Genomic DNA, 13,462 nt, shown 5'->3' on the forward strand with positions numbered 1-13,462 from the left:
CAGTTGGTTTAAGTGCTCTTTGGGGTTTGATTAATCACAAACCAGCTAGAAGACATCAAGTGTTATTTACGTACTTGTAGAAAGATTAAAATTAAATCACTACTTGCAATTAGTCTAATTTTAAGACTCATTTCTGAAGCAGGGGAGCCACAATTCCTGTATCTCGTCACCTCCAATAGCTCTTAAAATTGGAAAGTCATGTCCACACACACAAGAAACTGCTGCAATAACGTGAATCAGATGTAGCAAAACTGCAAGCTAGACAATAGTCTGAGAAGTTACTCAAGTACTTAAGGTGCCAAAGACACTAATTTAAAAAACTTAAACATGGCTACTACGAAGTACTATGAAAGTCTGCCTTTAAAAACAGATTCCAAGTAACTTCAGAATAGAAATGAAAGCAACTGGAGTTCAGAAAGTTTCTAAAAGCAAGTTTATCAGACAGGAATTGAAGTACTTAACTTCCTCAGATGAACATGAAAAAAGGCTTCCCTACAAGACCAAGTAGCGTGTTAACTTGCTACACCAAGAAGCACATAAGGGTATCACTCAGGTACCTTCCAGGTGTCCTGTAGCTAACAGCCTTCAATCCCTAATCGCTAATTACATCATGCACAGCAATTTTCTACAAAAGCAACACCGGGAACAGTGAGATTTTAGGTCCTCAACTGAGTTTTCACCAGCTGAAGAAAACTATTCAAGTCGGACATTTGTTACAAACAAATCTTCCTGCCTGATCTCTACTGCAGTATTCATTTTTAAGGATCAGAAGCAGCACTGGTTTCTTATTAAAAAAAAAAAAATCCAAATAGTCTTAAGAACCAATACATACGTAAAAGTGTTCAATGCTTATACCCTTATAAATTTGAGAAAATAGTGCTTTATATCAGTCATACTAAATATTAGATGAAACAGAGCAGAAACATTCAGCAGACATTTCCATTTTACTTTGTATCTAAAAAAAATGCATCACTAAAGAACTGAAGACGAAACATGACATCAGAAAGTAGGCTTTAGTAGGCTCTCTACAACCTACCGAGCTTTAAGACAGTCTGCATAAGTAACATGTTAGTTATTCTCCAGTTATAACACAGCAATTGGGTATTGATAAACAAACAGACTAGCTGCCCAAAGTTATAAGCAACAAGTGCTTAATGCTTAGCATAGCAATATATTCTATTCATATGCACCTGATAAAAATTTTAAAGCCTCGTTCTGACCCTGATATCCCATAGCCAGTTATTGAAGTCTTCTGTACACATATTCTCTACACTTTCTCCCTCCCCCAGTTGTTTAATAAACATGGCTTTTCTCAGTCAACCCCCACTAAACCCAACCAGAACAGTATTCCTGTTCCTTTAAACACTAGGTGCAATTAGATTACTTTAGTGCAAAATGATTATTTTAAAGAGATATTGCTCTCTATCTTAAAAGCAGCAAGGGTTTCTTACCTACTACAAACATGGTCTATAAGCAGCGAGACAGAATCTAGGTTATTATCTAGTTTGGTATTATGATATAGGCACCGATCCCGTTGTAGTTCCACAGCCTGACGAAGCAGATTCTGTAAACGCCTTGGAGGAAGCATCACTGACGGGGGTAGGTATGCTTTAGGAAAGTTATTAAAAGAAAAAAAAAACAAAACAAAGTTACAAGTAAGAGCATATTTTAATCCAAGTATTTTTGGAAGACAGTTCAGTAACTAAAACTCACACACTACAGGAAGTGCTACAAGAGTGCACATAGCTTATGAAGTCTACAGCTACAGGAAATGCTATGAGAGTGTACATAGCTTATAAAGTCTATAGCTACAGATATGAAACTAGAAGAATGAACTTTTGGAAAGCAGAGCTGTACACAAGATGTTTGTAGTTATAGTATGTCACCCTGGCCAACAAGCATCATTTTTATGAACTCAATCAAAACCATATTTAAGAAAATCCGTAAAACTATGAAACACAACAATATCAGTCATGTTCTTTTGAGGGATTCTCAACTGAGAACAATACTACCAACATACTGAACACTAAGTCCATATATGTAAAATCCATGATATTACACCAGCCATAAGGAATTGAGAGGAGAAACCATAAACCCTAGTTGATACTGGTCTAAGACTGTACTAGTATCAGGGCGGTTATAGGACACTTAGTTTTTACATATGCAGAATAACTGGCATAAAAAGGAAAAAGAAAAAAAAAGACCACGCATACAACAGAGCTAAGAAGTGAAAGCTGCTGTTCCAGACTGTCAGAGACAACATTAAGATACAGAAGACCAAAATCACATACACTCATCCTCACTAACTAAGAGCTACAGAAACACCAACAGGCAAACGTAACTAAAACAGTTCCCTGAGATATGCAGTTATATCATACTAGACTTACAAAGATGGGACTAAGTTCTAAACACTAGAACTTCTTACTCTGGAGTTTGTCCAAAAGCTTAGATCTGGAAGCTGTTCCTTTCCCTTCCCACTCTGCTTTTGCACGCAAGTCTTCTGCATGGCTACACATCAGATACCTGTTTGAAAGAAAAGGAGGAAAGAGCACACACACTAACAGTCCAAGTCTTTCTAGAATCATTCTTCCAGTTTTAAGCATGATATATCACAACATTCTTGTTTCTAGTTCAAAGTATTCTGAAATTAACTGACTTAGACCGATAGGAACAAAAGCAGGGAACTATTCCACACAGCCACACATCTTTTTGGAACAGCTGTCTACATACTGCCAATACAAAAATATCCCAGAACAACCCCCCCAACACACACACACACACACACACACACATTTTAGGGAAGATGAAACCAAAGAACAGAACAAGTTATATTTACCTACTTAAGTATACTTATTCAGTTATAAGATGACATATTAATACTTTTCAAAAACAGATGACCATACATGTGTATGTATTAATTCGGGTTCCAGTACTATGAAAGTAAATCATAAACAAGTTATTTTCATTCATCTAAAACAGAACATTGTCTACTGAATGTTTTTCTTTACTCACTATTTTAGATAGCATATCTCACTATAGTACATTAATCAACAGGATAATAGCTTTAATAAATTTTGAGTTTTTAAAAATATCAGTAAAGTTGCTGGGGAAAAAAAAGCCATTAAAAAAGGCACATAGAGAAAGCATCTCTCTTCACTGGAGTTCTTCCATCAATTTCAACAAGAATACAGCCAGGCCTAGAGATGGGAGAAAATGCCTCATCTTTGTGATGACACCGTTTTATTCACAGTTACTCCAATAGGCTATTTTTCAGTATTTTAAAGACTAGAAAATACTAACCAGGACATATTTCTCCCAAGCTATATAATTCCTTAGAAAATTCCATAGAAATAGCTCTCAAAGGCCAAACACTTACCCACTGAGGACATGAATGCGTTCTGTATTATATTTCAGTGGTGTCAGTTCACAGCGTAGAACTTGAAGTGCCTCCAGGACCTTGCCATCCTCCAGGTATTCCAGGTACTTCTGCTGCAGCAGCAAAAACTTCATCCTCTGACATGACAGAAAGCAGCAGTCAGGGGAAAAAGGTTGACTGAAGTTTCAGAAAACGTTTGAGCCTAAACAGAACAGTAGAAACCATTCTACTATGCCCTTCAGAAATACAGCTATATGTTGTTTCATTAATTTCTTTTCACTGGGTTTGACAACTTTGCAGCAATTAAGTTAAGTTATCCATGAATTTCTTCCTGCCTTATGGGGTTCCACATATCTTCCCTACCATATTCCTCAGATTTCCCCCTTCAACTTCTCTCAGTTTCACACCTACACCCTCTTCAGCCCCCATTTTTCAAACCTGACTCCCAATCTCATGCTTATTAAGCTAAAAGCCCAAAGCAACTGATCACATTTAACTCTAGGTGACAACACAGAACACAACAGGCCAACCCAACAGCTTCTCATACTGCTTACATAGGAGCTGACATTGGTTGTTTGCATAGCTGCATAAATATGGCAACAACAAATTAGCACTGCCTGAGGTCTTGTTTTGTAGTTCCAAGTTAAGTTGTTTTCCTAGGTTGTTTTACCATTTTTCAGGAACACAGAAATAATAACTTCCTATAGTTAAGGCTTGCTTCACTTTTCTTCATTTCTCAGAAATATAAGATGGAAGGAAATGTATGAAGTAGGAGTGAATAAGTTTTTTCATTAAATCAAGTCCACTGTGCTATCAACTAATGTGTGTGGATAAAAAGGCATTCGAATACTGCATTTCAAATCCTAGAGTCCCAGGAATTTCTGATTGTAGCAATTTATTACAAAGATACTTTGGTTGTTTCTAGATGAAACCAGCTATTCTATGTTTGCACATCTTCATTACTGCTAGCAGTTTTCAAAAGGAGAAGATATCCCTGGCCCACAAGACTCATCAGGTTAAGAAAAAAAAAAAAAAAGGCATATTCTTGAACATATCAGTAAAACAAAATGAAAATTAAGTATAGCAAATAAAATTTGCTTTTCTAAGGCATACAACACCAGTTCAACCACCAGTTTTGCTTGCTGCATCAGATCTCAAGCACCTCACTATTTTCATGCTCATATTAGGTCAATGTTTACTTGATAGTTTTGAGCACTCTGCTAGCCCTCTTAAGTAAAGGCATAATTGAGAAGTTTAATACAGTCCTGCCCTATTAAAGCTTGTATAAAAGTTTTTCAAAGTTTACTGTATGTAAAATCCCAGAGTTAGAAAATAAGGCATTTTTAACTTCAAGATGTTCAGTTCTTCAAAAGAAGCTATACTTTATAAAGTTTTCATATACAAAGCTACTAACTTACCACACAGTTTTCTGAAGCATAAAAGATTACATAGTGAAGGTGATTTATATTCAAACATTTCTGTTGCCCTGTACACAATAAGCAAACTTGTACTATATTCCTGATCCAGCTTGTCAGTCTATTTGTATTTAGAATTTTAGAACTATATACGAAAACAGAACACAACTGTACAATTTTTCCAAGGCGAGATATCACATTTTGGTGTTCCAACATATAGAGAGTGAAAAGAAAAAAAAATCCCAAAGGTTAATGTTTAATTACTTTTACTCAGTTATCTAAAACCTCAGTAGTTGGTTCCATGCACTAAGCCAGCAGTCCCCATGCTTTGCTTGCTTATATGCAAGCAACAGGAGGGATACGAGCGTCCTCCAACTGTGCACGTGCTCAGAAGGATGCATGGAGCTGCTCAGTTTGTAGTCACATTCCATTTTTCACTCATTTTGGCAAGCCGATACTGATGATCACCAACATCCAAAAATAGTCCTCAACATATGCTTCCTCCCAATTCTTCCTCCCTAGTCATGGCATGTAGTATTTATTAAATTCATATTGGCTTTCCTTCAGATGTGATAAACTCTGTATCTAGTTATTCCTTCTCTGACCCTAATTTTAGAATGTGGCACGTTAAATTAATTTCTTCGGGGGAAAAAAGCAAAAGGAAAACTACATCCACACAGTAGAGCTTTCATACTGCCAATCCCAACAATTCCATGGAAGCATTAAAAAAATAAAAATAAATAAATAAAATTACCAAGCAGTATGCTCTTGCCAAGTCATCCAAAAAGGTGTAATCTCAGTTTTGAGTGAGAAAGCACACTTACCAAGCAAAGTCATCAACACTATTTATGACTTTGCCATAGCAGGAAAACAAAAGCCTCTAGAACAACAACACAAAAAACACTTCATACAAGACTTCTGTAAGCATAATGGAGAATTAGAATAAGAGATTAGTAGTTTGAAATTCTTACTCATCTGTAACAAAAATGCAGGGATTACAGTAAGATGTTCGTAGGGAAACATCTTCTGAGCTATTTTGCTAAATGCTCCAAAAACTTGCCCTACAACCAGCACACTCAGTTAACACCACAAATACAGATTCCTTAAGGCAGAAGCCAGACTCCACTGATTTTGCATGTCAAGTCATTTTTGATGTTAGGACATTCATTCCCTCCCACCAATCAGAAAATATTTCTGTGCAATCATTGCCTCTTATCTGAGGAACAGATTTCTCTGACAAACTGAATTTTGTCTTCATTTTCTCTCAACTACTTTTATAGCCCATACTGACAGTTCTGCTAATTATCTCCAATACTGCCTTCTCAGGGTAGACACGACCATTTAAAGTACATCTCTCCTAATCAAACAACTTCATGGAAGAAAAAAAAAAACCTGTTCACATTACTGACAATTATAGACTAAAAGCATAAAAGTCATTATCTAAATAGTACAGAAGAGTATAAAACTAAGCAGATGCAGCATACCTACAAATACTGCTAACTCCTCCATATTCTCTAACTGCCTTCCAATGAAGAGAAATAAGAACTATTACAATCTGACTGACACCATGTACAACACAAGTGCCTGGTATTTATCACTTCAGTGTCTGCAATGAAGATTTAACATCATTAGTGAACAATCTTCATTGCTGAACCAAGATATTACAGTTGTTTAGCTCACAGCAAAGACTCTTCAGTCTACAGAACCTACGGAAGCATCCCATGCAACAGTTTCACCACAACAGTCTGTCTTCATTCAGTTACGACCACCTAATCCTGTCTTTCAACTGAAGATGAGGATGAAGTGTAGAGAGGATGAAGATAAAGTGTGTTGCCTGCTTCCAGAAGCTATCAATCAAGCATAAAGCTGGACCTCTGATGAGCCTTGGGCAAAGCTAAAACAGGCTTAATATAATTACAAGAATTTTTTTTCCCCTTTAAAATGTAATACTAGTCTTATGCTTTCTCCAAACTACAGCCTTAAATTACTAAAGTAGAGGTTTAGTATTTTGCTCCTTTATCATTCTAATTGTTGGTAGAAAGATCCTTTGTAGAACTGTAAGTTCTAGAAAATTTTGCTCACACCATGATTCACCAGCACTAAGTAGTTAAGCTGAAAGCCTCAACAATACTTACGATTGGGAAAATAATAGGACATGTACCCTACCAGAGTCAAGAAAACGGGCCATTCTGATCACTGGTTACAGCAGCAAGTCTTCAGTAGTATAAAGACTAAGGCACACAGGACCTAATTTTAGAATTAGGGTTGTTGTTAAGATATGCAGATCAAAAATAAATTCCACAATAATTTTGTTATTGTACTAAGAGTTAAGAATTCAAAAATTAAATAAGCAAACATGGCTGAAGAAATTTTGAAATCTTTGAAATGAGAAAGGTAGTCAAAAAACATACTGAATTTATCAGCTGATGTTTTAAGACAGGCACTCAACAAGCTATCTACCCATTCTTAAGCCTCCAGCACTTAGATCCCAGTTTCCATTATTTCATTCGGTAATATTATAAAACAACAACACTGATGATGAAAGCACCTCTAAAAAAAAAAAAAAAAAATCCAAAACTTGTATTTACTACGCAGGCAGAAAATATTCTGGCCTTTATAAAAATGAGCAAAGCTTCAGTCACACCTATTCACATCACTTAAAAAGCAATCCATTCCAATGTGGACATTGCCTTTAATGCTGGTAGCAAAAAGGTACACCATACAGGCAGGTGGAGCACTTCACTCATATGACAACACTTCGGTCATTTTTCACATTCTGCTGCCTGCTGTGGGCTGTACAGTTCCAGTGCCTGGGGAAAGCCATTTAAGTAAACAAAAAAAATTTAAAAAAAGACAACATATTCTAGCTGACTAGAGAGGTATAATCCTCAGATTACTTCCCAGCTTTAACTAGTTATCCAGGATAGATGCCATAATATGCTTGGGCAGCCCTAAACAAAGCAAAATATTAGGCTGGCTCAGAGCTGGCATTTTGTAAGAGTTACCCAAGAAAAAACAGTTATCACACTTGACCCAACTTTGAACTTTTCTAACAGCTTGTCTCAAGACAGTTGTACCTTATAAACTAGAGAAATAAACATGACTTATTGCACACTATACTACTAATAAATAGGATCTTCTCCCCTCCATAACACATCCACATGCAGCTTTGTAAAATTCATTAGAAGTTTACAGATTGAGATCAGCCATTTCACCTTTACTGTTTTCTTATGTAGGACTTGCAGCACTTTGCAGAAATAAGGAAATTAAAACAGAGGCAGAACTTTCAAAATACATAAGAATCCCATTAATTGACTAGAAATTTCAAAAGGAACTGTATATCCTGGTTATTTTGACCAGGTCATTATAACTATTAAAAAAAAAAAGGCATACACACACACACACACCCTGCTTTGTTAAATACTCTGTGTCATCTAAACTTTTTGGTACCCATTCTTCTTGCATGCACACATTTTTCAGACATCTAGTCATAGAGTATGATTAACAGGTTAAGAGTCAAGAAATTCAAATCTTCCTTTCTGTTTTTAAAGCATTATCTGCAACATCATCCTGTTTAGACTTTCTCTAATCAAGACATTTGTCATCTTTTCATAAGGTCTGACTGTACTGCACTATGGATTATCTACAGAGCACAAAGCATTCCACCTTACCTGGAATGGTCTTTTACTAGTTTTCCAGTAGCTGATTATACTAATACCCATACATAACCTCAACTATGTTCAAAGAAGCAAAGGTGGGGTGACAGGGGGGATATGTGCACGAGAGCAAAGTCCACCTAGCTTCGTAAGGAAATACTGATTTCTTTCAAAGAAATACATTTAAGACATTTAATAAGATTATCTGGTTTAACTGAGATGAAGTTTTGATACAGGAGGACAACTTTGAAAAAGAATCAATAAATACTTAGTTCAGGTGAAGCTCAGTCTTTTTAAAAAAGGGAAAAAAAAAGCATTTGTATTGCACCAAGTTTGTTAAGCAGTTAAACACCATTTTTAAAGGAAATGAACGTGCTTGCAGAGCCCTCCAGATTTACAAAAGGAAGATGTCCCCTTTTTTCCAAATGAAGTTCTTCTGAAAAGTACAGCATTGATATGTAGTTAGATAAACCCTCTCAACTCTAGGAGGAAAAAAACAAAAACAAAAAAAAAAAAAAAAAAACACACATTTGAATACTCTGAAGAAACTGAGTAACTTCAGAAGCTAGAAATATGAGAAAGTTTGCCTCCAATAACTGCATTCTTATCCACACAGAATGCTTTTATATTTTCAAGCTTCACAAAGTATTGAAAGTTACATGCAATATTCCAATCTATTTGAGCAGCAGATCTTACACTTATCATATCTTTGAGAAAGAAGAAACTGAAATACTACTCTAATTAAGAAGTATTAAGCTTTGACTAGTTAACAGAACAGAATGCAAACTTCTCAAGTATTCTCTGATGTTTTGTTAAACATCTGTTTTTCCTACTTCACTTCCTGTTCTCTCTCTTTCTCTCCCTCCCCCACCAGACAGGAAATTGTCTTGACAACAAATGAATCAGCTAGAAGTAGAGCTAAGCAGCCATCAGCTGATTCTTCATTGTTTACAGTCACAGACACTTCAAAAAGCATTGCTAATTTTCTCTTCCTAAGTGACCATAGTTGTTCTAACTTCATTTCATTAGAATAAACATTTCAATACAATAAAATAAACCGTTTGAAGAGGACAGCTAGGTAATTATTTTGATCTCGAGACTGATAAAGCAAACCAAGAAACACTTTGTGCTGTATGTCAGCACACTTTCCCGAAATAATGGAATTCATAACAAAACACATTAGAATTGTCAAGTCACAGGATCTACAAACCTCTATTTCCAGATTCCTATCTAAGAAAAGCCAGCCAAAGAGAAAAATACCTAAATAAAGACCTAAGCAGCAATACCAATACATCTGCTCTCTAGAAGCCATCTGAAAAAACAACAGTATTGTTCATGCTCTATAGCAGCCACTATATTATTATAACATACCATTACGCTGCCAACTTCCCATTAGTAGTATTGCATTTTATTTCCAAACTTTTGTTTCCTCAAGAGAGTCTAATCCCAATAAACACAAAAATCTTGTAGAAGTATTTTAAATCTGAAATTAGCATTTAAAATAGGCAGTTTCTACAGAAACTGACCTATTTTTAGATTGTTACAGGATTTACATTTTGTCAGTTCAGAATGTTTCAAGAATTTATCATTCACTGCACCAAACATTAGTCTTAAGACTTTTGGGCTTCCTACCTCACATCCTAAAAAAAGGATAAAAAAAAAAGTAAAGTAAGTATGGCTTTTGAAACAGCATGTGAATAGCTTAAAACAAAGAAGAAAACAAGAACTACGAATGACTAACTCCAAAGTGCAATATTACATTACTACAATTAGTCCAACTATAGAGCTCTGAAATAGTCAAAGTGTGCCTCTTACCACAATTGCATGCGGAGAATGCACTAACGCCTTTAGTTCATTCAGGTCGTTCTCAGCCTGCAGAAATTGGTATAGGGGAAAAAAAAAGTATATAAGCATGGTGGATTGCTAATTCTTTCACAGATACTATGAATTTAAACAGCAGCTAAAACATTCCTACAAGCCCTACATTACCTTATCCCATTCTCCTTCCATGACATGATTGCGGAATTTGGTAGCAGAAGGATGTTCTAAACGACATCCTGACTCTTGCATGAGAAGATCAACAGTTTGGCTGCAGGAGAGATACAGTGTAAAAAAAAACCTGACCAGTTTCACCCTCACAATTATACTGCCTCCTATGATAACAGTTTACCACACTTTAAAGTTACTTTAACAAAGTAAGAATACCATGAGCAGATACAGACACTTGTTTGAAAGATCATCTCAGTTGCCTGAGATGTGTAAGCAACTGCCTGTGCCTAAAGCAAGTTGTCAATGAGTTTGAAAGCTTTGCTAAAGCATGTGACTTATCAGCCCCCAACAAATAGGCACTCCTGGATAGAAGACAGGCTTCATGAAGAAAGATATAGACTATAAACATACTAACTACCGTAAGTGATCCCCCCATGCTTCCTCCTCGAAGTAAAACAACATGAAGGCTATTACGGCTTGCTCATGAAATACACCTGCAACAGGCAGAACTTTTTCTTCTTCCTTGTGTATTAAAGGACTGGCTCCTTAAAATACAATAAACAAACTCACAAACCTGTATCCCTCCCCCTTTTACACTAAAAATAGCCTATTTACTGTGGCGTCGTCTATGAACAGTCACGAGTTATGTGCTGCTGCAAACTTGCCTCTTGTGTCAGGGGCGATTTATTTTATGTCTCAAGTTCTTTACAAGCGACCCACTCCACACTGCTGTGAGGACTTCCTTTGTAGCAGCTACATGAAGACTTTGCAGGACTTGTATAGGCTCCTTCCAAAATTATGATGCATTAGCTTTCGCTTTATGAGTAGAGTCACTCTTTTAGTAAGCTCTTACATTTCCCCTTCTCCGTTGTAAGATTATTTTCCCCTGATTTTAAGAAAGGGCCAACACACTTGTAGTTAGGCCACAGACGAGATGACTATCAAAAACACACACGGAGAACTAGGCTACAGAGACCTTCACCATTTACAGGGGGGGCAGCTGAAGGAACAATTAAGTAAATAAAAGCCTGACTGCCGTTTTCTGTTAGGTTCCCCCGAGCCGAGAGGCGAGACCCGGCAGCCGCCCGCGGGCCCCGCGCTCGCCAGCCCCCCTCTCCCGCACGGGCGCCCCGCCGGCGGGGCGGCCCCGGCGGGCTCCCGCCGCCACTTACTTGAGGCCGAGGCCGTGGAGGTGCTGCCCGATGAGCCGGATCACGTCCTCGTCCGACTGCGAGAGCCGCTTCTTCTTCTTCAGGGCGCCGCCGCCGCCGCCGCTGCCGCCCAGCTCGGCGGCGGCGGGGCCGGGCCCGGCGGCGGCCGGGACGCCGTTGTTGACGCCGAGGCCGGGCCCGGGCCCGGGGCCGGCGGCGGCGGGCAGCAGCCCGTTGGCGTGGGCCAGCTGCTCGCCGGCGGCGGGGCCCGCCGAGGCCTCGCCGTTCTGGGCGCCCAGGCAGCCCAGCTCCGCGCCCGGCGGCGGCGGCTGCTGGCCCCCTCCCGCCCCGTTGGCCTGCATGGCGCTGCCGCCGCTGCTGCTGCTGCTGCTGCCGCGGAGCGGGGCGGCGGCGGGGCCGAGCCCGGCGGGGAGCGACGGGGACTGGGACGAGGTGAGGCCTGCTCTGCCCGCGGAAGCCCCGGGCTCTCCTGCTCCCTCCACCGCCGCCGCCGGGGAGGCCCGGGCTTTCTTCCGCGGGGGCGGGGACGCTCCGCCGGTGTCCGAGTCGGAGGAGGAGGAAGCGGAGGCCAGAGTTTCCTCGCCGAGAGCGGCCGTGGTGGGAAGCCGGGGGGGCGAGGAGGGGGAGGCGGGGGGGCGGCGGGCCGAGGGGCGGGGGAGCGGGGCCCTGTGCCCCCCCGCGGGTGCCGGAGGCAGCAGCAGCGCCGCCGCCGCCGCCGCCCGCGCCGGGCTCCCGCTGGCGATGGCGGCCGCCGCTGCCCTGAGCCCCCGGCCGGCAGCCCCAGGCGCCCGCGGCCCGCTCCGCTCGCTGCCCGCCGGGGTTGTCGCCTCTCAGCCCAGCTGCAGCCTAATGGAGTCCGCGCCGGGACGTCACAGGAAATTCCTATACTGCCCCCGACGCTCACTTCCGCCGCCGCGGGAGGGGGGGGCGCCCGGCAGCGCCTATAGGGGCGGCAGCGCCTATAGGGGCGCCCCGCAGGGGCCCCCCGCGGCGGGGCGCGCTGTGGGAGCGCGCTGCGCCGCGCCTGGCGGGGCCCGGGGGGCTGCGGTGATCGCCTGCAGCAGCCCGCTTTTCTCTACGCTTTATTTTTATTTGTTTTCCACGTATTTAAAAGCAGAAATGCCCCGCAGGTGAAGCGCCCCGGCTTCGCCCGCGCTGGGAAGGGGTCCGGTCGACGCGCGTCTCGCCGCGGTGCCGGTGCCGCCCGGCGCGGGGCCTTGTGCGGCCCCCGGCCCGCGCCCGCGGCGTGCTCCGGAGTCACGGCCCGAGCGAAGTCCTGATACGCTAAAAAATGACGGGTTGGACGTTTTTATTTGGCTTGAGAGCCTGAGGTGTTCATCCTTGCTGTTTTCAGGCTTTTCCCCAAAACCCAAAGGGAAGTAACAGCTATTTTTCGTTGAGTTGAGCTGAGATTCACGTCTAATCATCTGCCTTTGGGAGCAGAGGTTTTAAAAACTCTGAGTATCACCAGCTCATGATAACAGGGTAAGTTTTGACAACACTGCTTTCTTCAGAGTGCAGCTTTGAAGAAGTCTGACTGCGGGGAAGCTATTGGCCCAAGACCAGTGGAAAAGCCTATAAAGAGACAAAATCCTTGAGGGGAATGAAACCAGAGAAGACGACGAGGCTGCTGGAGGCCTGAGCAATTGAACTGGGTTCTGTATCTTGGCCCTGTTGAGAGGCCTCAAAAGCTGTTTGCCCATAAGAGCTGAAGTACTCCTAAACCTGAGGGAAAGGTTGGAAAGAGATTTGTGACTGAATTCAGCCCAGGTGTGGCTGTAGGACTAGATTCAGCATCAGTCTTCCAGAGAGAGGAGTGTTTTGATTTTGTGTTTTTTAGTTCACCAGCCGTTG

At 41.1% G+C, this 13,462-nt stretch overlaps 1 protein-coding gene across 2 annotated transcripts in view; it reads right to left on the reverse strand.

Annotated features, from left to right (window-relative positions):
- The window catches only part of WDR26 (WD repeat domain 26), a 31,365-nt gene extending 19,129 nt beyond the window's left edge, over window positions 1–12,236 (reverse strand). For both annotated transcript variants that reach the window (XM_062571585.1, XM_062571586.1), the window contains exons 1-6: window positions 11,609–12,236; window positions 10,437–10,536; window positions 10,263–10,319; window positions 3,377–3,513; window positions 2,426–2,523; window positions 1,452–1,608 (exon numbers count right to left, since the gene is read on the reverse strand). In XM_062571585.1, coding sequence (XP_062427569.1) covers window positions 1,452–1,608; window positions 2,426–2,523; window positions 3,377–3,513; window positions 10,263–10,319; window positions 10,437–10,536; window positions 11,609–11,949 — 890 coding nt within the window. In that variant the 5' untranslated portion in view covers window positions 11,950–12,236. The remainder of the gene's footprint in view (window positions 1–1,451; window positions 1,609–2,425; window positions 2,524–3,376; window positions 3,514–10,262; window positions 10,320–10,436; window positions 10,537–11,608) is intronic.
- Window positions 12,237–13,462: the final 1,226 nt, after the last annotated feature.

This window comes from Rhea pennata, chromosome 3 (assembly GCF_028389875.1).
Source record: "Rhea pennata isolate bPtePen1 chromosome 3, bPtePen1.pri, whole genome shotgun sequence".
Taxonomy (NCBI): domain Eukaryota; kingdom Metazoa; phylum Chordata; class Aves; order Rheiformes; family Rheidae; genus Rhea; species Rhea pennata.